We start from the raw sequence: 22936 nt of genomic DNA, 5'->3' as shown, positions 1-22936 counted from the left end.
TGCCCTCTCAGCCTTGCCTGCCTTCTTCTTGGCTGAGAGGGAAGGAGGAGGAAGCCATAGGCACCAAGACAGGCCACAGAAAAAAAGAAAAACCTATACCAAGTCCCCTAGGGCCTAGAAGGTGCCATTTTCTGGAAGGCCAGAGCCTTGGAAGGAGCCCTGAGCAGAGGACCCCAGAGGTCACAGCAGAGGTGGAGGCTAGCCTTAGGGGGCTATCAGTGCACTGCCCTTTCCCTCAGGTGATTTCCTGGCTAGGAACATAGATATTGTTATAGATGAGGGAAGGTGCTTTGGAGCCTGTACCAGGCTGGTTGTCCTTCCTGGGCTGAGTTTCAGTGGAGGACTGGCAGGAACTCCAGCCTTTCCATCAGAAACAAGGCTAGGGTTCTTAGGTCTGTGCCTCCCAAACTTGCTCTGGGAACTGGGGCAAAGGGCTTCTGTTCCCTGAGCCTTGATGTTCTCACCTACCCAGGGTGAGGTTTTTTGGTTTCGTTTCCTTGTCTTTTTTTTTTTTTTTTGACTTTGGGTACTTTTGGATTCCCTATGCCAAGCTTAGAGGCACCCTCAGGTCCATAGGTGCCCTCTTTTTGGCTTTTATGAAACTGAGGGCTCTTGCGTATCATAACCCTGCACCTGGTCATGGCAATACAGAAATGCGTGGGTGGGGTTGCTGTTCTACATGAGCCCAGAGTCCAGTGCAAGACGCAGGCTAGTGATGGAGGCAGTAAATACTAGGCTTGAGGCAGTAATACAGGGCCCCAGGGAATGCAGAGGAAGGAGTCGTAGAAGAGGTAACACTTGAGTGAGGAGCGAAGGCTGAAGTGGCTGTCAGGGCAGGGTGGAAGAGCAGTGAGCTAGGCAGAGGGAATAGCTCCATGTGAAGGTCTGGATGCTCATGGAAACCTGCCCTGTCCTGAGAATGGTTCAAATCAAGTTGAATCCCTTTTCCTACCTCAGGAATGGGATGGATGGAGGGTGTGAAACATCCTGTGGAAGAAGGCCTCGATTCACCCTGAGTCACTGGGCCTCATGGGTGGCTGATTTTAGCTCAGTACCAGAAAAAAACTTGGGCAGGTGGTAAGACCCAATGACAGGGATGTTGAGGAAGCAGTTTATTTATTTCATTCATTCACTTACTGTACAAATACTAATGAAGCAGCTCCTCTGGGCCAGGCTCCACTGTAATTACTGACGATACAATGATGCTGTCACAGATCTTGTATCGTAGCAGGGGGGTATACAGTTAATAAGCAGGTAAACAAATAACTAGGTAAGATCACTTCAGTTTGTCATGGGTGCTGTAAAGAAGATAAGTAAGTGTCCTATGATGGAGTAACCAAGATTGGTGGTGGGCAGCTAGTCAAGGAAGGCCTTGGAAGAGATGTCATGCTTGCTTGAGATGAGATTTGAGGAAGCCAACTGCCAAGATCAGGAAGACAAGAAGAAAGCAAGTGCACAAGTCTGAGGTTGGACAGCTTGAGTGTTCCAAGAACAAATGGGGGGTGGGGGTGGGGGAGTAAAAGCTAAAAAGGCTTGAACTGAAAGGTGAGCTGTGGGAGGTGAGAGGTCAAAGGGTCCAGGTCCTGCCAGGCCTTGTAGGCATGTGGAAGAGTTTGAATTTTATGCTCAGTGTGAAGGGAAGGGATTGACTTGGTCAGATTTGCATTTTTAGAAGGATCAACATGGCTTCTGTGAGGTGAATGGGGCTGTAGGAGGCAAGAAGGAAGGCAAGAAACCAATAAGGAGGCTGTGGCAGTAATTCCAACAAGGGACACCAGTGACTAGGACCAGGGTGCTGGAAGAGGAAGTAGAGAGATTCAGAGATGTGGCGGAGAGCTTGCCGATGGGTTGAGTGTGGGGAGTGAGGGAACGAGCACTATCTGGGAGGTGGTTCCCCTCACACCCCAGGGTCCCTTCCCCTTGTTGGATTCTGGGGCTGAGCGGCCATGCATGGCACCAACCAGGGGGCACAATCTCCTGTGGTCAGATCTCCAAGCCTGACCTCTTGCCTCTCCCCCTCTGGCCAGGTCTCCCCTGCCAAATTCACCCCAGCCCGCTGAAGCGCTCCATGTCTCTCATCCCCACGAGCCCCCAGGCCCCTGGTGAGTGGCCGAGTCCGGAGGAGCTCGGGGCCCGGGCTGCTTTCACCGCGCCCGACCACGCACCCCTCTCACCCCAGAGCAGCGTGGCCTCCTCTGGCAGTGAGCAGACGGAGGAGCAGGGCTCCAGCCGGAACACCTTCCAGGAGGACGGCAGTGGCATGAAAGGTATGACAGGGGAGGGCAGCACTAGGACCCTCTGAAGAGAGGCCTCTGCATGGCTTAGAGGACAGAAGGGAGCTGGAAGCTTCCAGCTTTCACCTTCCTGTCACCCTCTACCCTGCCCTAGGCAGGGACAGGTCTGAGGGGAGGAGAGAGTCCCTGCCCTTAAGGCTCAAGACTGAGCAGAGAGATCCCCACAGGCCCTAGTCTGATGTGGGAGAAATCCGTGCCCTCGGACACCCTAGCCTGACAAGGAAGCCAGGACGCAGTGGTAGCCGATGGAACAGAGCTTCTAGGAAGACTTTTAGGGACATCGATGAGGCCATCCTAGTACATATCCAGTCGAACAGCTCAGGAGGGTCAGATGTCCTGCTGTCAGGGAAGGCCACCTACAAGGGTGTGGCTGGGCAGAAGAAGTGGCTTTTGGACCCTTGGCTTCCCCTTACTCCTCCCAGTTTTCTGCATCTTTAATGTTGCCTCTGGTTTATTCCTGGTTCCTCCCCACAGCCCTCCCTCTGCCCTGGTCACAAGGGCCGGACTCCTGACCTCTTGCTCTCCTTTTCCACAGATGTACCCTCATGGCTCAAGAGCCTCCGCTTGCACAAGTACGCAGCCCTCTTCTCACAGATGAGCTACGAGGAGATGATGACACTGACTGAGCAGCACCTGGAGTCTCAGGTGAAGCCAAGGGGACCATCAGGGAAGGTGTTGGGGGTGACACCATTTTGACAGTACTCTTGAAGCCCAAGCCTCTTGCATCTCCTCAGGCCTTGTTGGGGCACCCCAAAGTATCTATCCCCTTCTGCCCCTACCACAGAATGTCACCAAAGGTGCCCGCCACAAGATAGCCCTCAGCATCCAGAAGCTGCGTGAGAGGCAGAGCGTCCTCAAGTCCCTGGAGAAGGTGAGGACCTGGTATCCCCATCTTCAAGGCCAGCCGGCTGCCCACTGGCTCTGGGTAGCCTCCCCTTGGGGCCTTCACAGCCCTCAGGTCTGATGTCCAGTGGCCCCAGCCCTAGGGAGGGAGGCCAGGAGCAAGTCAGATCACAGGGGTCACTTGCTTGTGGCTGAGAGGCTCCCCTTTTTGTCCTGGTCTTTGTCTCCAGACTTTGTTAACTCAGTCCCTTCTGTTCCCTCTCTTTTCCATTTCTTAGTGGTATTTCTGGTGTCTGATGTCTGAATGTCTCCCTGTGTGCATGATCTCTCTTTCCGTTTGGTTCTCATCCACTCGCTCCCCTTCCGTATCTGCCTCAGTTTGCATTCCTTGTCCCCTTCTCCTGACACTTGACTTCTGCTTCCCACCCCCACCCCCAGTGTCTTGATCTGAATCTCTGGGTCTGAATCTGGTCCCATTCTTGGCGGGACCCTGAGACCCCAGCATCAGACCTCCTTGAGCCCCATGGAACGTCACCTCGAGGGGGGAAGAAGGGTATGCATATACAGATGTGTACGTACGTGTGAGCGTGTAGTGCCCTTACTTCCTTTCTCCAAGTGCTAGGACCCAGGGTTCCACCAGCCCTCTCCGATCTCTGTCTGACCTCGCTTGTATAGTCATTCTACGTAGCTGTGGGGGTCAGCATGTGACCCTGTCTGTGTCCTCCCTACTCAGGATGTGCTGGAAGGAGGGAATCTGCGAAACGCTCTGCAGGAGCTGCAGCAGATAATTATCACCCCCATCAAGGCCTACAGCGTCCTCCAAGCCACCGTGGCTGCTGCCGCTGCCACCACTCCTACTGCCAAGGATGGGAGCCGGGGGGAGCCACCACTGCCAGGTGCTGAGCCTCCCCTGGCTCACCCCGGCACAGACAAGGGCACTGAGGCCAAGGACCCTCCAGCTGCAGAGAGCTACCCCCCTCCACCAGCTCCAGCTCCCACTGATGGCAGTGAGCCAGCCCCGGCTCCCGTCGCCGACGGAGACATCCCCAGCCAGTTTACACGGGTGATGGGCAAAGGTGAGACCCCCCCCCCCCCCGAGGCCCCTCAAGAAGTTCGGGGACAGGGGGACAGGGAGCGAAGTGAACCAGTCGTCAGGGATCCAATCCAAGTTAAATGGTGGGAACAGCTTTTTTAGAGTACCCTGGGAACTAGATCACTTCAGAGAGTAGCTGAGACTGAAAGTAGCAAGTGTGTCCAGAGCAGAACGTCTGCCCTCAGGTGTGTCCAGGTTGATGGTACGAGACAACTTTTACTTACCTTCAGAGTGTCTCCAGCCCGAGCAGAAGACCGGACAGTGTGTTGGTGGAAGTGGTGTACAGTCGGTGCGAGGCAAACCCACGGCTTCTCTCACAAGGAACTAAAGTCCACAGATGGATATGTTGAAACTCATAATGGGCTCAGCCTTTCCTAAGGCAGCATGGCATAGCAGATTTTACACTTGGGTCCATATCATTTTAGCTGTGTGACCTGGGGCAAATGATTCAACTTCTCTGTACCACTTTGGTGGGCTTTTATATCCTAACAATAGCCAGGTGCCGTGCTTGGCACATAGCTAGAGCTCATCCAGCCTGAGTTTCCTCTTCCTCCGATGCTGGCCGGCAGGGACCAGGGGAGCTAGACTATGGCAGGGGACGTGCTGGGGCCGACCTTCCTCTCCCCTGTCCCACAGTGTGCACCCAGCTGCTGGTGTCCCGACCAGACGAGGAGAACATCACCAGTTACCTCCAGCTCATTGAAAAGTGCCTGACTCATGAGGTGAGGCCTTCTCTAGAGTCCCAAGAAGGGAAGGGCTGCCCTGTCCCTCTCAGGGTCCACATCCCTCATGTGGTCCTCAGGGCCCTGCCCGGCTGGCACCCACCCTCGTCTCTCACCAGTGTTGGCTTCAGTGGGTACCCTGTGCTCTCCTTCTCAGAGCCTTAATACCTATTCCTTCTTTGGGAGCCAGTTTCCCCTCCCTGCTGCTGGTCCCTCGGCTCTCATTTCCAGCGTATTCACCTCAGGAACGCCTTCACTGGGCCTTCGCGGCAGATCAGTCTTCTGCTCCTGGGCTTCTCCCTCACAGGGCTCGACACAGTTTAGATCACGTGTGTATTATCTTCTCAACTAAACTGTGAGCTCTGTGTGCACAGGTCACCCCTGCGTCCCAGCATTGCCTGGCACCGAGCAGGCAGTCAGTAAATGAGTGGGTGAGTGGAAGGCAGATCTGAAAGCGTACCCTCCCTGCCTCGCCCTCCCAATCCTAGGCGTTCACGGAGACGCAGAAGAAACGGCTGCTGTCCTGGAAACAGCAAGTGCTGAAGCTCCTGCGGACCTTCCCGCGCAAAGCCGCACTAGAGATGCAGAGCTACCGGCAGCAGAAAGGGTGAGCGGGGGGTGGGGGCGGGGGCACAGGGACCTTCCTTCCCTGGGCCCTCGTTGGTGGATGGAGAGCGCGGAGAGGGTCACTGGCGTGGCGGGCCGGGAATTGGTTGTCCTCATTCAGTCCGCTGAGCGGCCTTATACGAGTCACCCAGTGAAGACTCTCCCAGAAGAAAATCAGGGTGTGTTCTGACCACCAGAACAGGGTGCCGAGCTGGCAAAAAGCACCCGTCCCTTTGCCTGTCCCTTGTTCTCACCTGCATGAGGGGGCTCTGAGGTCCCTTCGCACCCCAAATAGTAAATATCGCATTTGAGAGTTGAAGTTAGGAGAAGTGCTGTGAGTGGATGTGAGGAGACCTTTGTTTGCTCCTGTCTCCATCCTGGGGGTACCTTGGGGCAGGAGAAGAGAGCGTGTGTGATGCAAGGGCTTGGACGGGGAGTCCTTGCTCGAAGCAGGTCTGTGTTCTGTCCTTCCCATGGGGATTGTGGGGGGAGGTGAGGAAGGGACGGACAGAGGCGCCCCATCCCCATCCACCTAAACTGACACCCTGCCTTCTCTCTCACAGCTGGGCGTTCGGCTCCAACTCGCTTCCCATAGCTGGCTCTGTGGGGATGGGGGTAGCCCGGCGGACCCAGCGGCAGTTCCCCATGCCTCCCCGGGCCCTCCCGCCCGGCAGGATGGGCCTTCTGAGCCCTTCGGGCATTGGGGGCATCTCCCCGCGACATGCCCTCACTAGCCCCAGTCTTGGGGGCCAGGGCCGACAGGTGAGCCGGTTGGAAGCAGAGGACGTGGCACTTCTGGGTTTGGGGTGGTGGTGCCTGGGCTGTGTGTGTCCATATCTCTGCATCTGGGCCCGGCTTGGAAGGGAGAGGCTCCTTTGCCAGCTCCATGGCGCCTGGGCCTGGGACTCTTCCCTCTCAGCTCACCGCTTTCTCTTTTCCCGTGCCCCGTGCAGAACCTGTGGTTTGCCAACCCCGGAGGCAGCAACAGCATGCCCAGCCAGAGCCGCAGCTCTGTGCAGCGCACCCACTCCCTTCCGGTCCATTCGTCGCCCCAGGCCATTCTCATGTTCCCTCCAGGTAAACTGCCCCTACCCATGGGGCTCTGCCTCCGTGACACCCTAGGTGGCCTTTCTCTCAGTCCGATTCCCACTACCCTTTCTCATCTGCTCCCCTCTCCTTATACCTCCCGCCACTCTGCACCCATCTTCCCACGTCATGGGTTTTCCTGTACCCTCCCCCATCCCACTTCAATTTTCTTTCTCAGATCCTGTCTGCTTTCTCTCAGTCTTTCTCTCCCCTACTCCCAGCCCTGCGTCTCCTCACCTCTCCCTCCCTGTGTTGCAATCTTAAGGTCCTTCTTGGTCTCTATCACCCTCTCTTTAGAAGTTCATTAAATACTCAGTCTGGAAGGGGTGGAGGGGATGAGACAGAGCGTCAAGGCATCTGTGGAGAGGAGTCCTGCCTGTCAGTGCACTGGGAACCAGTGCGAATTCTTTCAGGCAAGAACCAGGCAAGAGTCAGTTCTTGGATCAGGTCTACACTAAAGGATGATGTAAGGGAGCGGTTTTCCCTCTGTTCACAGGCCAGCCGAGAGGTGAGAGAGCAGAATGAGGTGAAGTGGGCAAAGGGAGGTTAGAGGAACGCTAGCCTCGCCTTGCTCGTCAAGGGGGGGTGACCCCGCCCTGGGCCGTGCTGGGCCTGCTGCCGGCCATCGAGGCCGCAGAGGCAGATGCGGCTGGTCTGGAAAGGGCTGCCTCTGGAGAGATCTTACATTTGCGGCTGAGGGTGGCGCCTGGCTGGCTCATCAGTAGAGCATGCGACACTTGACGTTGTGGTTGTGAGTTCGACCCTCCACATTGGAGGTAGAGTTTGCTCAAAAAAAAAAATGTTTTTTAAATGTTTTATTTATTTTTGAGACAGAGAGAGAGACAGCATGAGCAGGGGAGGGGCAGAGAGAGAGGGAGACACAGAATCCGAAGCAGGCTCCAGGCTCTGAGCTGTCGGCACAGAGCCTGATTAGGGGCTCAAACTCACAAACTTAGAGTTTGTGAGATCATGACCTGAGCCGAAGTCGGACACTTAACCAACTGAGCCACCCAGGCGCCCCCCCGCAAATTTTTTTAATTAGATTTGCAGGTGACCCTAAGCTCTTTGTGTCATAAACTGCCAAATCGGTGGAGATTTTTAATTTAGGAGATTACATGAAGTGCCATCTGTCACAGGCAGAGGCCCTGCCATTGTGTTCATCTTAGCCTAGGACTTGGCACGTGGTGGGCCTCTGTAACTGGTGCTAAATGGCTGGCTGGGTGAAGTGCACGAGCAAAACATTGAAACCGTTCTTTTTACGGGCGTGCTGTGTGCTGCGCTGTGTGTCCAGCAGCTCTCCTGCGCTGGCAAATCAGAGTCTCCCGGCTGCACACATGAGGGCACTGGTGTCATTCCCATCAGATCAGTCGTGAATCTGACACTCAGGTGACTTGCCCAAGGTCAAAACATTTTTTTGTTAAGAAGAGACAGTTAGGTGTCTTGACATGGTCTGAGCTCAGGGTTCATTGGGAATGTGACGACAGGTGAGGCTGGAGAGGGGAGCAGGTCCTCTGAACTCAGGCAGAAAGCTCAGGCTTCCTCCCTGTAGCAGTGAGGAGCCAAGGGAAGGGTTTTAAGCACTGCGGGGTGGGGTCAGGGCAGCTCAGGGAGGTGGGTTGTTTCACCAGAGCAGGAGACCCTTTTGAGAGGTGGTTTGAGGACAAGCCCCATGGCTGCTGTCCTGATTTGCCCCGCCTGCTGGGCCTGCCCAGATGACATCCAGCCCAGAGAAGCAAGTCCAAGTGGGGATGGGAAGGGTTCTAATGAAGCTTCTGCACCAAATACAGAGTCCAGGAGCCCGGGGCTGCCCATTGCCTGGGGCAGATGCCCAGACTGTGCCTAAGGCAACATGTAGCGTGTGGCCTCCAGGAAACTCCCTCAGCTTCACATCACTTCCTCGGTCGGCTGATCAGGCTTTGTCGGCATTGCTAAGCCTCTGCCTGCGCCATGACGCACCCAGGCCCGTCTGGGTCCTTCATCTCTGCTCGGTCATACTTTCCGTCTGGTGTGTGCCATGTCTCACGCACAATTTTTCGGTCTCTTGCCACTCTCTCCCTCCCTCCTTTCCCTCTTATCGGTGTCAGCCCCTCCCCCATGCCAGCCCATCCAGTCCTTTGTCTCCTGGGTTCTGCTTCCCACCTCAGTTCAGTCCTCACGCCTCCCTTCTCTCTCGCCCTCAGACTGCCCGGTCCCTGGGCCTGACCTGGAGATCAATCCCACTCTGGAGTCTCTATGTCTGAGCATGACAGAACACGCCTTGGGTGGTGAGCATTTCCTCTTTCCCTGACCCAGCTCCCACCTACCCAGCAGCGTCTCCACCTCTGAACTGAGCAACTCAGAGCAACCTGAGGGGTCCCTAGGGGAGGCCAGCCTCCAGGGAGGGCCTGACTGGGATGACAGGCTACCCGAGCGCCTTTTCTTGGGCCTCCCGCCAGTTCCTGATCTTCCTCCCTTCCTCCCTTTCTTATCACAGATGGGACAGACAAAACCTCCACCATCTGACGGGACCCACAGCCCAGCGCACCCATAGGCTCCCTGGGCGGCGGGCGGGGGCCAACCCCCAACGGGCTTCTCCGCGACAGCGAGAGGGTGGGCTGGCTCAGCTATACATTCTAGTATTTTTCTACTCTCTCACCCTTTTAACTTTTGTTTAACATTGGCACACGCCTTGCTCACTCCCAGGCCCGTCAAGGGGTCTCTGCTGAGGCTCAGGGAGGTAGGGGGCAGCCAGGATAAAGGGGCAGGGACTGGCCAGCCCGACTGCCCCTCCTTCCCTCCCTCGTTCCCCCACCCGGCCCCGTCCCACCCCTGCCTCCTCCAGACTGCCGGCCCCCTGCCCCTCCCAGGGGAGCAGCTCCCCCCTATCTTGTGGGGCCTGCTCAGAACCATCTGACATTTGTGGAGAGAGCAGTGGGGTACATAACCTGCTCTCCTGGATGTTATTTGGGAGGGGCTGAGGTGAAGGTGGTGGACGAGTGGAGGAGCCTCTTTTCCTCTCCTCTCCACCTTCTTCCCCATTCTCATCATTCGCAAGGACAGGAGCCACCCTCCTTTCCCTCACTTCCTTTTGCCCTGTTTATCAGAGGTTCTCTACAATTAATTTCTTAGGCCTATTTAAGATGCATATTTATATAGTTCTTAACGGTTTTTCTCTCTGATCATTCCCTCTCATTTTTAGAATCCCCAGGCCTCTGAGCCAAGAAAGTGGCAGGGGGAGCCTGAATTTTACAAGGGGAGAGGGCAGAGCCCTCTCCTCCAGACCCCCTAGCCCTTCCCCACTTCCCCCCAGCCCGGGCTCCCCAGATGCAGTGGTTGAAGGCCGGGAGCCAGGGCAGCGAGTGAGGTCAGGAAGTCTGTTGCCTTAACATCCCCTTCCCGCAACCAACACACCCTTGTCCACTCCCGGGTCTGGTTGCTAAAGACTTGGGGGTAAGGAATAAGGGAAAGGGGATTGTTTGGTTTTTGGTTTCTTTCCCCACCCCGCTTTTTCTTTCATCCTTCCCCTACCCCCCATTCTGTCATGACCTCACTTAAGTGGAACACTATATCATAACCCAGAGATTTGTCCCAGCCGTGGAATCATACAAACCCTCTGGTCTCTGTTCCTGCTGAGGGGTTGTGCTGGGGCCCAGGTGGAGGGAGGGGATTTGGGGGTTCAGGCTGTGGGGAAGCCAGGGTCCCCTATTCCAACCCCCTCTTCCTACTCAACCCACCCCACCCCCCTCACTGGGACATTCTCAAGCTTTTCACACCGAAAAGGAAAAAAAAAATGTTATTTTTAGATACATTTTATGAATAACTTTTGTTATGAATATGGCTGGTAACCATTGTGTATGTTATTAAAGATACAAAATGTTGGGAAAAAACAAAAAACCAAAAAAAAAAAAAAATTTTAAAACCACCGCCCTCCCTGCACTCTCACCCCATTCCCCAGACCTTCTTGCCTCTGCCCTCCTGGTCTGGCCCTCCCTCAGCTCTGAGCCCAGGGAGGGGGAGGAAGCCAGGGGGGAGGGTGGCCCTGGGGATCTGCTAAGGTCCCCACCTCCTCTCCCAGTGCCGGGCTGGGTGGGGTGTCAGGTTTATTTATGTACCTCTTGCACACTCATCAACCTATGCAAGTCCCCACCCCGGCCCCGCCATGTTTCTGTGCCTTTGCTCATTCCCCTCAAGCTCCCAGGGCTTCTCCAGTCCCCCTCCCAATAGCCCCGGGAAGTGGGATGGACAGGGGCCACCTCGTTTGGAATCAGCAGGGTGTCCCTCTTACAGGACCCTCACCGCCTCCCAGCCAAGTCCTGTCTTCTTTGCTACCCATCAGGGTGAGCAGGTTCTGCCTGGCACTGGGAGGTGGTGAGGGACACCCCCCCCCCACACCCAGCGGGAGGCAAGAGCTGCCCCCCCCCCCCACCTGACAGCAGAGTGTGCAGGACGCAGGCGGCCCCACTCTGATGGGCAGGACCCTGACCCTCTTCTGCTCCAGCCCCTCCCCAGGCCCCTATGCCCCCCCCCCCCCCACCCCACCACCATGATTTCACCCTCCCTCCTATCCCCAGCCCCACTGGCAGAATCAGCTTTGAGTAACTGTACAGTTTTTCTCGCTGTTGGAGAAGACTTACTTGTTGGAGTTTCACTTGTTTAATGGTCTGGGCTTATTTTGGAAAAAAAAAAAAACAAAAAAACAAGAAACAAAAACAAAACAAAAAAAAGGATTCTGACCTTTGTTATGCTACATTTCATGGAAAACCTAGTGGCCTTGACCTGAGGCCTTGGAGCTCCTGGGGTGGGGGGAAGGAGAGGTGTAAGCCGAATGAGACCATAGGGCTGGATGGGGGAGTAAAGGGAAAGACATTGGCTTTATTAACAGCAAGGCTTGCAGAGGAGGGAAATGAACAAAGCGAAGGGCTCGCAAATAGACCACCCGAAGAAAAGTGCCTTCCTGCGCATAATAATCGCATTGTAATCGTGTCTGCACCAACCCTGAAGGACCTGGGACTCAGTCACTGTCACTGTCGGCTTCACTGGAATCAGAAGCTGCTGCTTCACTGCCATCCTCCTGGGCTGAGTGCTCGCTGCCACTGGGGAAGGGACTGGCGCTGCGGCTCCGGCTCCGCTGGCCACCCCCATCGCTGCCGCTGTCCGAATCATTATCACTGCCACGGGCCTGGCCTCTGTCCTCATCATCAGAATCCGCATCGTCTTCTGAATCCGCATCGCTGCCAAAGATCTCCTCTTTGTCCCGAGCGGCCCGGGCCTCATCCTCACTGCTCTCGTCCTCGCCGCTACCACTCTTGTCACTTGCCTCGTCCCTGTCACCCTCTTCCCGTTCGCTCTCACTGCCTGAGCGCTCATCCTCGCTGCCTTCCTTCTCACTGCTGCTGCCCTTCTCTCTCTCCTCATCTGTAAAGGAGCAGAGAGACGTGAAACCCAGTTCCCAGTTTCCCACCCTTCCCAGGGCTCCTGGGGCTCGGCCTGTCCAGCTTTACCTGAGCCCCCAGCTTCTTTCTCTTCTGTCTCCATCTCTTCTTCCTCTTCCTCCTCAGGTTCATGGTTCTCCAGTTGGGCCTTCCGTGCTTCCTGGAAGCAGCATGGTTGAGGGGAAGGAGGGTGTTCTGTCAGGCCTCTGCGTCTCTCCCTACCCACCACCACTCTCTACGGGTGCCCTGGGCCAGTGATGTTTGTTACCTGGGCTTCTAATTCCTTCTCGTTCATGTCCCGGTGCTTGACCACAAGCAGGGCATTGGTACCCGACTGAACCCCAGCCTTTGCCCGGCGTTTACTCAGGCGGACCCTGCAGCGGGCACGGTGGTGGAGAGGTGTGTGTAGAAAATGCATCTGAAGACCCCACTCTGGTATCTAGTCTGACTTGGTTTTTACTTCCTTACCGCTGCTTACTCCAGAACAGACCAGAATAAATGCGAGTTCGATAAGGGGACTAAACTTAGGGGTTGGATACAAGGGAAAGGAAGGATAATAGTTCCATAATCTCCTGTACTTATAAAGCGTCTACGCGTGCACGCACACACGCATACACATATAGGAGTATCCATAAGAGATTTTTAAGGCGAATTAGTTACCAACACTTAAAGCACAGAATCTAGATTGCTGGCTTCTGGAAAATGTTAATCTATGGCCCCACTGGGACTTCCCCTCCCCCAACCCCCATAGCATAGTAACAACAGGTTGAAGCCCTTTGCCGGGCTAGGTCATGGTGCCTCTTGGAGGTTGCCAAGAGCTCCAGGTCACCCAGAGCCCACCCAGCCCACTGTGCCACCTTTTACATAGGATCAGAATTTGTGACCTCTGCTTTCAATAAACCCAGGATCACACTTTCTTTCCCAACCCTCAAATTATACCAAGGGCTCTAGCACAGGGATAAACTTAGCTCTCAGGGGAGCTGGGCAGGAGGTCACATTTTTAATTTGGGTATCTAGGATTTCATTTAAACTATTTATGCTAATTTTACATATTACTCTGTATTTTGCCTACGTTTACTTTCACGTGAAGTCTCTTATTGACATCAGAAGAAACTTGGCTATCTACCCTACGAAAAAGCTCAATCTTGAGATTTCTTTCTGGGCTCATGTTAAAACCAGGCCCGGGTCACATGCTTGAGCAGGCTTCTGCTGCTCTTACTGAAAATGCACACGACCAATCCTTACGTACAAATGACCTCCAAGGTAGTTCCCACATACCCCAGGACCTTGATTCTAAAGCACAGGCCCAGGCTAATCCGAGGGAGGAGTGTGCCAAGTACCTGGTCTCCAACTCATTGTAGTAAACCCCATCACCCTCCCGGAAGATGAAGAAGTAGTTTTCTTCGTAGCCCTTGCTAGCTTTGTTCTTCACATTCCAGTTGTACTCCCGAGCAATCTTGTAGTCATACCTGGTGAGGGGAACAAGGTCAGCTCCATTTCTTCCTTATGGAGGGGAAAAGACCCAATTCTCAGTCCCCAAAACCCCACACCCCACGCACACATCATCTGGTGCATAGTCCATCTCCTCCTCCTGGTCCCGCTTTCGCTTCTTCAGTGTCTCTTCCACAGGCAGGAAATAGGCCACAAACTGGTTCCCTTCCTCATCCATCATGCCTCTGGTTGGGAGAAGAGCAGTGAAGAGTGAGGACAAAGGGGCAATGAGAAGCAGGTCAAGGTGGGCAGTGGGGCCACTTACTTACCTGATCATGGCCTGAGACATCATCTCCAACGCAGCTGCACCACTTGTGTCCTTGGGGGCTGGGTCTGAGTCAAAAATCACCTGAGCACATGGGTTGATCCACATCTGGGGGACGGAGAGCACTGGGATCAGACTGGGACGAGCAGAGATGGCAGGCTACCTCTCTCTGCCTCCTGCCCTGGATCTGACCTTAAAATCTGGGAAGACAGGCATGACCTCCACCGGTGTCACTCGGGGCTTGCTGTAATGCTGGGAGATCTGGTGGGGTCAAAAACAGGGTGAGGAGGAGGATGCAGAGCTCTGGAGCTGCACCTTGGTCTGCCTCCCACCCCCATCCCATCCCGGTCCCTCAGTTAACTGATTTCTGGGCGTCCTCAAAAGTCTTCTCAATGGCTGTGATCTGGCTATCTCTGTCTTTGTATATTTCTTCTTCAGTGAACTGTTGCTTCACAGAAACCCCAATCCTAGGAGTAAAGAGAGGCTTTTAGGAGTCACTGAACACACCTGAAATCTCCACTTTTCCCTTCCTACCCACCACAACTTACTTGACCTCAGGCTTCTCATTGGAGATGCCATAACGATTGAACTCAGTGGAGATGTACTCTGTCTTCCGCATCCACGGCACCACCTTCGCATGCTGCTGGGATCTGGGGTGGAGTATTAGGCACCAAGGACCCATCACCCTCCTCCCATCATAGATCCCCCGTATCTCCAGTCCCCCCTCCACACACACACTCACCTCTTGGAGCTTGTGGGAGCTTGAATCTCCTCTTCCAAAAGCTTCTCATCAGCTGGATCTAGGAGTACTAGAGGAGAACAAGGGGCCAGGAAGACTATGAGGGAGGTCCTAGCCTTTGCTGGCCTAGTGCAAGCCCTCCCTGCCTTCTCACACACCATTTGGGTCAATGCGGTAGGTGTCAGGGTTGATAAGGTCAATGGTGACCCCCAGGTCTGGCTCAGTCAAGAGGTCGTGTTTGTGCTGTTTTTCCAAGGAAGTTGCTTTGTACTGGACGAACCTGGGTGGGGAAACATACCCATTATGGTTTCCTGATTCCAGCTTTACCCTTCATATCCCTGTTTCCCAGAGCCCAAGCTTCTCCAGGGAAGAACTCAAAACGCAGTGTCTCCCCCCCCCCCCCCCCCATGTTAGAGTGAGAAGGCTGGCTCTTCAATGGGTAAAGACTTAGACACCGATGGTTTTAGTCATTAAATATTTATAGAGCACCTACTACCATATGCCAGATACTGTTCTAGGCTCTGAAAAAAGCGGCCAACAAGAGAAGCAATTCTCTCTCTCAAGGAACTCCTGTTCAAAGTGGGTTATTTCACCATCCTCCATGTCAGTCTCACCTGTTCTGGTCAAAGGGGTAGGTGATGAACTTGGGGTCGAAGGGGATGTCAGGGAGGCTATTGCAGTACTTGACTCGGCAGACCACTCCAGACCTGGGAATACAGTAGCTTAAAACCTAGCCCCTGCTGCCCCACCTCTGCTCCCAGCCCCCACGGGCCCATCCCTCTGAGAAAACACAATGGGGCTCACCTCTCGGGCAGAGTCCGGTGAGAATTGGGTCTGGTAGGTAAGAGAGAAAGACATTGACAGAAAGATGAACAGGATTTACAGAAGGGGGGGGGGGGGGGGCTCCAAGCTTTTAAAAGAGGGGAAAAGGGGGTGACAAATGCTAATCCCTTTTGGGAGGGGTGCTCCAAGTACTTTAATGGAGGGAGTCTAGTATTTTAACTCCTTTTAAAAACAAGTGTCTGCAGATGCTTCCATGAATGAAGCCAACTGCTCAATCCCTTTTGGAGGGGATGTCTTCAAGTGCTTTAATACAACTACGTACTCAATTGATTTTGGAAAAGGGGGTCTCCAAACGCTTGACTGGAATCTTAAAAGCACAATCCCTTCTACTTAGCCTCCCAAGAGTCTAATCCCTGAACTCCATGGCAGGGAGAAGGGAGCAGCACCCCATCCCTGAAGGAACCTACCCCCCCTATGTCAAAGGTGAGCGCTCGGTGACGTCACGGCGTTCGCGGGAGGGGTATGACATCACGGACAGACCTAGGGGGCTGTTGACGTTGTAGGATACCCGAGCCCGACCCCCCCGCCTCGCCGAAACCTGAATAGACCCAGAGGAAAGCGGTGCAGCCAGGTGGCGTGGCGCCTACCTGTGGCCATCCTCCCGCTGGGCCTGGGTCTGGATGGTGGGCGCCATGGCGACAAGGCGAAGGAAGCCCGGACGGGGTCCTTGCTGAGCCGCGGGGAGAGGCGGAAGGGTGTACCGACGTCGGCGGACGCCTAATCCGAGGGAAGGCTCGGGTTGGCGCCGCTCTCTGAGGAAGCAGGGTCGGAATGATGTGGGCTGGTGAGAAGAGTTCCTGTAGAGACTCAGGTAAACGCGCAGGCAGCGCCAAAGACGGACTCGCAGCTCCGTCTCCACCAACTGCCGCCAAGACGCTGAGGACCCGACAAGTAGCCTCAAGCTGCGAGGCCTTCTGGGAAATAGAGTCCGTATTAGACCCACACCCGGATTGGTAAATAGCTGGGTAAGGGGCGGAGCGAAGGAGGAAAAACCTCTTGTGATTGGTGAATCGGTATCTCCGTATGACGTTTTATTTGAGCGTCAAGTGCGGGTAGTCATTGTTTCCCCCCATTGGCTGACTTGCTTGGGAGGAGCAGCTAACTAGCAAACAGGGCCTGGAAACACAGAAGCTAGAAAGAAACCGGGAGAGACACGCCTGTGGCGTATTTCCGGCGCGCTAAGCGAGGAAGATGGCTGCGTCCCAGCAGCAGGCTGCTGCGGCTTCGTCCGCTGCAGGTGTGTCGGGTCCGGGTTCGTCTGGTGGCCCGGGTCCCCAGCAGCAGCCGCAACCACCAGCACAGCTAGTGGGGCCTGCCCAGAGCGGGCTTTTGCAGCAACAGCAACAGGACTTCGATCCAGTGCAGCGTTATAAGATGCTCATCCCGCAGTTGAAGGAGAGCCTGCAGGTGATTGGCTAGGAACGGCGAGAAGATTGCGGGGTTTGGTTCTCTGACTCCAAGGGGTACCGGGGAGGGCAGAGGGACTCTGTAGTGTGGGAGAGAGCAAAGGAGCGTTAGGCAGGGAACGGGAATATGAGTTGGCCCTTTTGATGAGGCCAAAGCGAAGCTCTGCTGATTTACAGTGTGAGCGGGATAAGCGCGAATGTTAGGCCTGGGAATGGCCGGAACTCGAGTGGGAGTGAGTTTGAAGGGGCAAAAAGGCTCTGGTTGTTAAAGCCTGAGGAAGGGACCAGCCTGTACAGAGATTCTGCCCGTGATTGGTGGGTGAGGGAGGATCTAAGATCTGTCGGGGAGATTACTGGCGAGAACCCTGGATGAGAGCGGGAAAATACAGGTGCTACCCTGGATTGACAGGAGACGTGCCAAGTGAAGAGAAGGCTTGAAATTGAATAGATCTTAAGGAAGACTGTAGATCTACCAAAAGCATCCCTCTCTGTCTTTCCATTTCGTACATTTTTATTTTTTTATAAACTAGACCTTGATGAAAGTCGCAGCCCAGAACTTGATTCAGAACACGAACATTGACAACGGGCAGTGAGTATAGTCCCCTTTTCCTAGTCTTAGAAACTCATACCCGGATTCCCATCCACCTCCCCCCCCACCTTCCTTCTATTTTCAAGCCCCACTCCTTAGCGTCTGGCCTTGCTCTTTTTGCTTCTTCTAAAACAGTCCCTGAGGCCCTGCCTTGGGGCTTCTGGGCCTAAACTTGGTTTCCTGATGGATACTTGGTTGGGTAGACACTGACATCCCAGAGATTGGAAATCCATTCTCCAGTCACCTTCTTCTCCTGGACTACAGAAAGAGCAGTGACGGACCTATACAGCGCTTTGACAAGTGTCTGGAGGAGTTCTACGCACTCTGTGACCAGCTGGAGCTCTGCCTGGTAAGGGGCCTTCTAGACACTGGGGCACCACAATCCTGCCTCAGTCCCCAGGTCGTCAGGAACCCTCATTCAGTCAGTCGTCACACACACACTGAGCACCTCCTGTGGGCCAGATGTGTGCATCAGCTGATGCTGGGGACACAGTGTTGTCCTGATCCTTGCCTTCACAAAGCTTCCAGTTCACTGGGGTGACATGTGTCCTCAAACAATGACAGCTCAGGGTGGTCAGGACTGTGATAGGAAAAGCCCAGCCCACACAAGTCAGGGCTGTGATGGGGGAGGCACATAGCCTGACATGATAGGGGAGGTGTCAGGATTAAAATGAGAGAAAAAACAAAAAAGTAAAGTGATGGAAGCTCAGGGGAGTGTAGAAGGCCACAGAAGGAACCTGACTCTGCCTAAGGTAGGGTAGGGAGAGGGGGCTCAGGGAGGGCTACTGGTGGAAAGCACATCTGAGCTGAGGCTGAGACATAAATGGAAGAGGCATAGGAGTTTTGGGGAAAGTGGGTGGCTAAGAGCACAGCCTCTGGAATCAGATGGACCACCAATTCCCACCTGTGAGCCTTGGGTTTCTCCTTTGAGAAATTAACTTTGGGGAAAGACAGCAAGATCACGTATGTAAAAAGCTGAACGTGGTACTAAGCACGTGGCAAATGTTTCCCGTAGTGTCATCATCATTTTGAACTAGGTTTTGAAAGAAAAACCAGAATTTGAGAAGCCTGGTGGTGGTAGAAAGGTGTTCCAGCCAGAAGGAACAGGCTGTTGCTTTAACTCTCCTTTAGGAATGTCATGAAACTCAGTTTTGCTGGGGTGTAGGAGGCATTAGGGCTTGTTGGGTTTTGAATATAGCCCTGTGGGCGCTGGGGAACCATGGAGGGTTTTAAGCAGAGAAGACCGTCGACCTGCTTGCTGGCTTCTTTAGGAATATGCCTCTGGCTGCCCAACAAAGGATGGGTTCGAGGAGCCAAGAGTGGAGGCTGGGAGCCCCAGGAGGCAACCATGGCAGGATTCAAGGAGGCTAGGCCGCACCAAGACAGGCTCCCGAGACAGGGACCCAGGAAGAGGAACATTTTGGTGGGGAGGGTATGAGAGCTCTGGAATTCCAGGGGAGGCCGGGGACACAGGTGTGGTGTCAGCACAGAGGTGAGAACTGAGTGGTGCCTGAGGGTGGGAGAGGAGACGGGACCTGGGAATTACCCCCATTTAAGGCTTGTGTAGACTAAGAAGTGTCTAGAGAGAGCAGCCAGAGAAGAAGGAGGAAACCCAGGAGCAGGTGTCATCGGAGAAGTCACTGCCAGTGCCAAAGGCCGCAGTTAGGACGGTCACAGTAATAGCTGGCCGACATTCATCAGTTAGCACTTAAGGTGACGCGCTAGTGCCCGTGGCTCTCACACTGTTCTCATGTTCTCTGTTCACACACGCGTTCTCGTCCTTGCCTGATGAGGTAGCGAAGGAAACAGGCTCCGAGAGGAGCAGCTGCACACCGGAAGTCACCCAGCAAGTGATTGGCAGGGGGGCCAGGCTCTGACCCCAAGACCCTGGGAGTCCAGAGGCTGAGCAAGCTACCCCAGGCTGGCCCGTGGGGTGGGGTTGGGAGTAGGCGGGGTGAGCGACACTGATGCCGTACCTTCCCCACCTGCCCACAGCGCCTGGCACATGAGTGCCTGTCCCAGAGTTGCGACAGCGCCAAGCACTCTCCAACGCTGGTGCCCACAGCCACCAAACCGGACGCTGTGCAGCCTGACAGCCTGCCCTACCCGCAGTACCTGGCAGTCATCAAAGCCCAGATTGCCTGTGCCAAGGACATTCACACCGCTCTGCTGGACTGTGCCAACAAGGTCACGGGCAAGACACCTGCACCACCTACAGGCCCTGGGGGCACCCTGTGAGCTGGCAGGGCTGGGAGTGGGGCAGGCAGTAGGGGAAGGGGACCGGGAGGGAATGAAGAGTGACCTCAAAGCCGCCTTGTCTTTGACTTTTCTTCCCGCCGGAGCACTGTGGCCACAGCCAGCAGGGGGCAGCAGAGGCTAGCAGGGAGTTTGCAGGGCGGGGCCTTGCTCAGCCCGGGGCCTGCTGTCCTCCCTAGCCCAGGATGCACTTTGGACTGCTTGTTGATGACCTCTTCCAGGGGCTCTCCCCCAGCTTGGCCTGGGTGAGGATCCCTGACCTGTCCTTCTCCTTCAATCCTTCCTGCTTCTGTCCCAGTTTGGGGGTGGTCTCTCTGATTTTGTTCCCTTTTCTAGCTGTCCTGTATGTTTCTAAGGCATGTGTCTGTTCTCTCTCTCTCTCTCTCTGTCTTATTTTTTCACTTTCTCTCTTTTGGTCTCTCTCTCTCTCTCTCTCTCTCTCTCTCTCTCTCTCTCTCTGCGCTTCTGTGTTCCTGTCTCCCTGTCTCTGACCTTCTCTGTCCTAGCCCCCTTTTGCTGTCTTCTGCTCCCAATTCCTAACTGGGACTCTGTCTATTATGAAGGAGGCCAGATTCTGGGAGCCCTAGGTTAACTGGGGCTAGGGGAAGCAGTTTCATTTCCAGGGGCCACAACCAAGTCCAGGGATCCCCAACACTTCCAGTGTCAACCCAGCCCCCAGGGTCCTCAGCCAAGGAAAGGGGAAGTGAAAGGGTTCTAGGCCCTGACCTCAGCATGCCTGGTCTGGGAGCAACTCACTCCCCCACCCGAACCTGGAGCCTGCGTCAGCAGCACTCAAACTAGGGGCGTTGTGCAATCCGTGGTGAAGCCTGGTCCAGCTGGATGCCTGGGTCCTTGTATTTTTAGCCCCAAAGGAGAAGTGAAAAGGGCCCAGTAGGGGTGAATCATCAGTCCTGGGGAAGAACCCAGGCGCCTGGGCCCCAGCTCCGGGAAGCAGGCCTTGGGGAGGGGGCTTCAGGGAGGGAGAAACCCACCAGGCTCTCCACTTCCCCAAGAACGAGAGCTTCAAGAGCTCAGCCATGGCTTTCAGGCCTGGGCAAGCCCAAGCTCAGCTGTTGGGGTGTGAAAGGCTCAAGTGAGTCAGCCGGGTTGTGGGACTGCCCCACCCAACACCTTCTGTGCCCTGGTTCTTGTGTCACTGCCCAGATGTGTCCTAGACCCCACATCTGCAAGGAAACCCTGGGACTGTGAAGACCTGTGATTCACCCAGAGCCCAAGTCCCCACACTAGAGTCCTGGGAAATGGCCAGCCCTGTGTGTGTGTGTGTGTGTGTGTGTGTGTGTGTGTGTGTGTGTGAACACATCCTAGAAAGTTCCTTTCTTGAAGTGCCTGGCATGTCGGGCTGACCCTCAGGAAGGGCAGTGGAGGTCTTGGGCACTAGTTGATGATGCTATCTACAGGAATAAATCTAACACAAATGCAAGATTTGCATATGGAGAATTATGTTACTTAACTAAAAGACATTAGTAAGACATTAGAGCTTAGATTGGGTGGTGGGTCATGGGTACTCATCATTATTATAGCCTATAAATAGGTGTTATATGTATTATTTGTTAAATAGATGATAAGACTTACTTAAAAAGTCCTTGACAGAGCTCACGAAGGCCTCGCTGAGAAGGTGGTATTGGAGCGGACTTGAAGGAGAGGGAATAGGCATGTGGGCATGTGGAGAGAGAGCAGCACCAGGAGAAGAACGGCAAGTGCAAAGGCCATGAGGCAGGAATGTGCTGATGTGTTTATGGAACAATGTGGAGGCCTTGACCACAGGGCACGGACAGAAGTTGAGGCAGGTCACGAAGGACCTTCATGGAGATTTTTACCAGATTATTAGACCCAAAGGGAGATTATAGAGGCTGGTGCACAACCACACACTCCAGGGAAGAGTGTACGTGAGATGCACAGCCACACAGAGCAAAACAGACCGTGGGGACACGGGTGCACATGACACCCCTCCTCCAGAGCAGAGAACAGCATAACCCACCATCCTACAATCATAGTGTCCCCAGGCTCTCCGACCCAGTGACACTCCCACAAACACACTCTAAAGGAACAATCCAACCACATGAATATATAAACAACTCTCTAATCACCACTTAACCCACTATCTTTCACCCCATCGCAGACTTTGCCCATCACAGGCTGAGTCAGCCCTACACTTAGCTCAATATTATCAAAAGCAGCCTTAGCTGGGGATAGATCATGCTTCTCAGGTAGAGAAGGGGTGTGTGTGTGTGTGTGTGTGTGTGTGTGTGTGTGTGTGTGTGTGTGTGTGTGTGTGTCTGCTGTGCCCCCGGATGTGGCAAACAGTGACCAGCCACCCTCCCCATGATGTGCGATACAGACGTCAGGAACCAAAGTTCACCAGCGCCACTGCCTTGTGACTGGGCCTCAGAGGAACCTCATCCAGATTCTGGCCTCCCCTGTTCTCAGCCTCACCCCCAAAAAAGGACACAGACACCTGGGAACACCATCCACTACACAAAAGAGCTACAGGGAGCCGGCACACAGCCACGGCCACCTACGGTGACACACAGGTGGCTTACACACACACACACACACACACACACACACACACACGGCTTTCAGGTGCACTCCTCAAGGAGTTACACACCCTTGGTGACTCCAGACCCCGCTGTGGTTCAGAGCGACGACATACAGATGTGCAGGTGGGTGTGTGGGTCACAGGTTCTTGCGAATGCACCTCGAGGACGGCCGCAGCGGAGTACACACTCCCTAGAGCCAGAGGCCGTTAAAGTCAACAGCGTCGTCGACCACAAAGGCACGGGTGGTTTCGCACCTTTATACACACAGCCGTGGCAGGCGGGGCCGTAAGTACACAGCCCTCACACAGGAAACGGGGCGCACACTCTCGTGTCCCACACCTACTTCTAATTGCGTCCCCGGGCACATCAGGGCACGCACGTTCGCGCCCGCAGTGCACACACCGTCACGCTGCGACGGCCACGGTCCGCCCACCGGCTGGCCCGCGCACTTGCACGCACGGCCGCCCCGCTCACGCCCAGTCACACCAGGCGCGCACACGTGCCGCGGGTACACGCACCCCCTGCTCGCCCGCGCACTCGCACCGGCTCTCACACCCCCGCGTTTCCCGTCCCCGCTTGTTTTTCTGGAAACTCTGCTCTCCGTTCCCCTCCCCCTAGGCCGGAAGTGCTCGCCGTATTTTTAGCCTCGCTGGTTTCCGCCCCTTCCCTCCTCCCTCTGCCCGCCCAGGACCTGCCCCCCTGCACCCCGCGGGGGACCCCGGCCATCCCCT

General features: G+C 54.9%; 3 protein-coding genes across 3 annotated transcripts in view; 2 read left to right on the top strand and 1 right to left on the bottom strand.

Moving 5' to 3' along the window:
* SAMD4B (sterile alpha motif domain containing 4B) overlaps nt 1–11323 on the top strand; it is a 38021-nt gene extending 26698 nt beyond the window's left edge. Inside the window, exons 4-13 of the mRNA XM_058707763.1 lie at nt 2028–2267; nt 2830–2939; nt 3079–3165; nt 3871–4213; nt 4867–4952; nt 5441–5559; nt 6122–6320; nt 6512–6635; nt 8825–8908; nt 9118–11323. Of these exons, the coding sequence (XP_058563746.1) occupies nt 2028–2267; nt 2830–2939; nt 3079–3165; nt 3871–4213; nt 4867–4952; nt 5441–5559; nt 6122–6320; nt 6512–6635; nt 8825–8908; nt 9118–9146 (1421 nt within the window). The 3' untranslated portion in view covers nt 9147–11323. The remainder of the gene's footprint in view (nt 1–2027; nt 2268–2829; nt 2940–3078; nt 3166–3870; nt 4214–4866; nt 4953–5440; nt 5560–6121; nt 6321–6511; nt 6636–8824; nt 8909–9117) is intronic.
* A 152-nt stretch (nt 11324–11475) lies between these two features.
* Nucleotides 11476–16262, bottom strand: PAF1 (PAF1 homolog, Paf1/RNA polymerase II complex component). The gene is made up of 14 exons (XM_058707765.1): nt 15981–16262; nt 15355–15384; nt 15165–15257; nt 14709–14830; nt 14554–14620; nt 14360–14461; nt 14173–14278; nt 14004–14072; nt 13816–13919; nt 13615–13731; nt 13396–13524; nt 12324–12429; nt 12125–12215; nt 11476–12038 (listed from the first exon to the last, which is right to left on the bottom strand). The coding sequence occupies exons 1-14, from the start codon at nt 16025–16027 to the stop codon at nt 11635–11637; spliced, it is 1587 nt and encodes a 528-aa protein (XP_058563748.1). The 5' UTR covers nt 16028–16262; the 3' UTR covers nt 11476–11634.
* Nucleotides 16263–16390: 128 nt separating this feature from the next.
* MED29 (mediator complex subunit 29) lies at nt 16391–19699 on the top strand. Its single transcript, XM_058707766.1, has 4 exons — nt 16391–16800; nt 17330–17388; nt 17653–17737; nt 19384–19699. Exons 1-4 carry the CDS (start codon nt 16585–16587, stop codon nt 19624–19626), a joined length of 603 nt encoding a protein of 200 aa, XP_058563749.1. The 5' UTR covers nt 16391–16584; the 3' UTR covers nt 19627–19699.
* The last annotated feature ends 3237 nt before the right edge of the window (nt 19700–22936 follow it).

This window comes from Neofelis nebulosa, chromosome 17 (genome assembly GCF_028018385.1).
Source record: "Neofelis nebulosa isolate mNeoNeb1 chromosome 17, mNeoNeb1.pri, whole genome shotgun sequence".
Lineage (NCBI taxonomy): Eukaryota > Metazoa > Chordata > Mammalia > Carnivora > Felidae > Neofelis > Neofelis nebulosa.
Note: the sequence above shows the minus strand (reverse complement) of the source record. Positions and strands in the feature narration are given on the sequence as shown.

Coding starts and splice junctions, on each gene's coding strand:
- PAF1 (XM_058707765.1), bottom strand. CDS start 16,027: ATGGCGCCCACCATCCAGACCCAGGCCCAGCGGGAGGATGGCCACAG. Junction 14,073..14,172: donor TTGAGGACGCCCAGAAATCA/GTTAACTGAGGG, acceptor TGACCCCACCAG/ATCTCCCAGCATTACAGCAA. Junction 13,525..13,614: donor GACTATGCACCAGATGATGT/GTGCGTGGGGTG, acceptor TCCCCTCACCAG/GTATGACTACAAGATTGCTC.
- MED29 (XM_058707766.1), top strand. CDS start 16,585: ATGGCTGCGTCCCAGCAGCAGGCTGCTGCGGCTTCGTCCGCTGCAGGT. Junction 16,801..17,329: donor AGTTGAAGGAGAGCCTGCAG/GTGATTGGCTAG, acceptor TTTATAAACTAG/ACCTTGATGAAAGTCGCAGC. Junction 17,389..17,652: donor ACGAACATTGACAACGGGCA/GTGAGTATAGTC, acceptor CCTGGACTACAG/AAAGAGCAGTGACGGACCTA.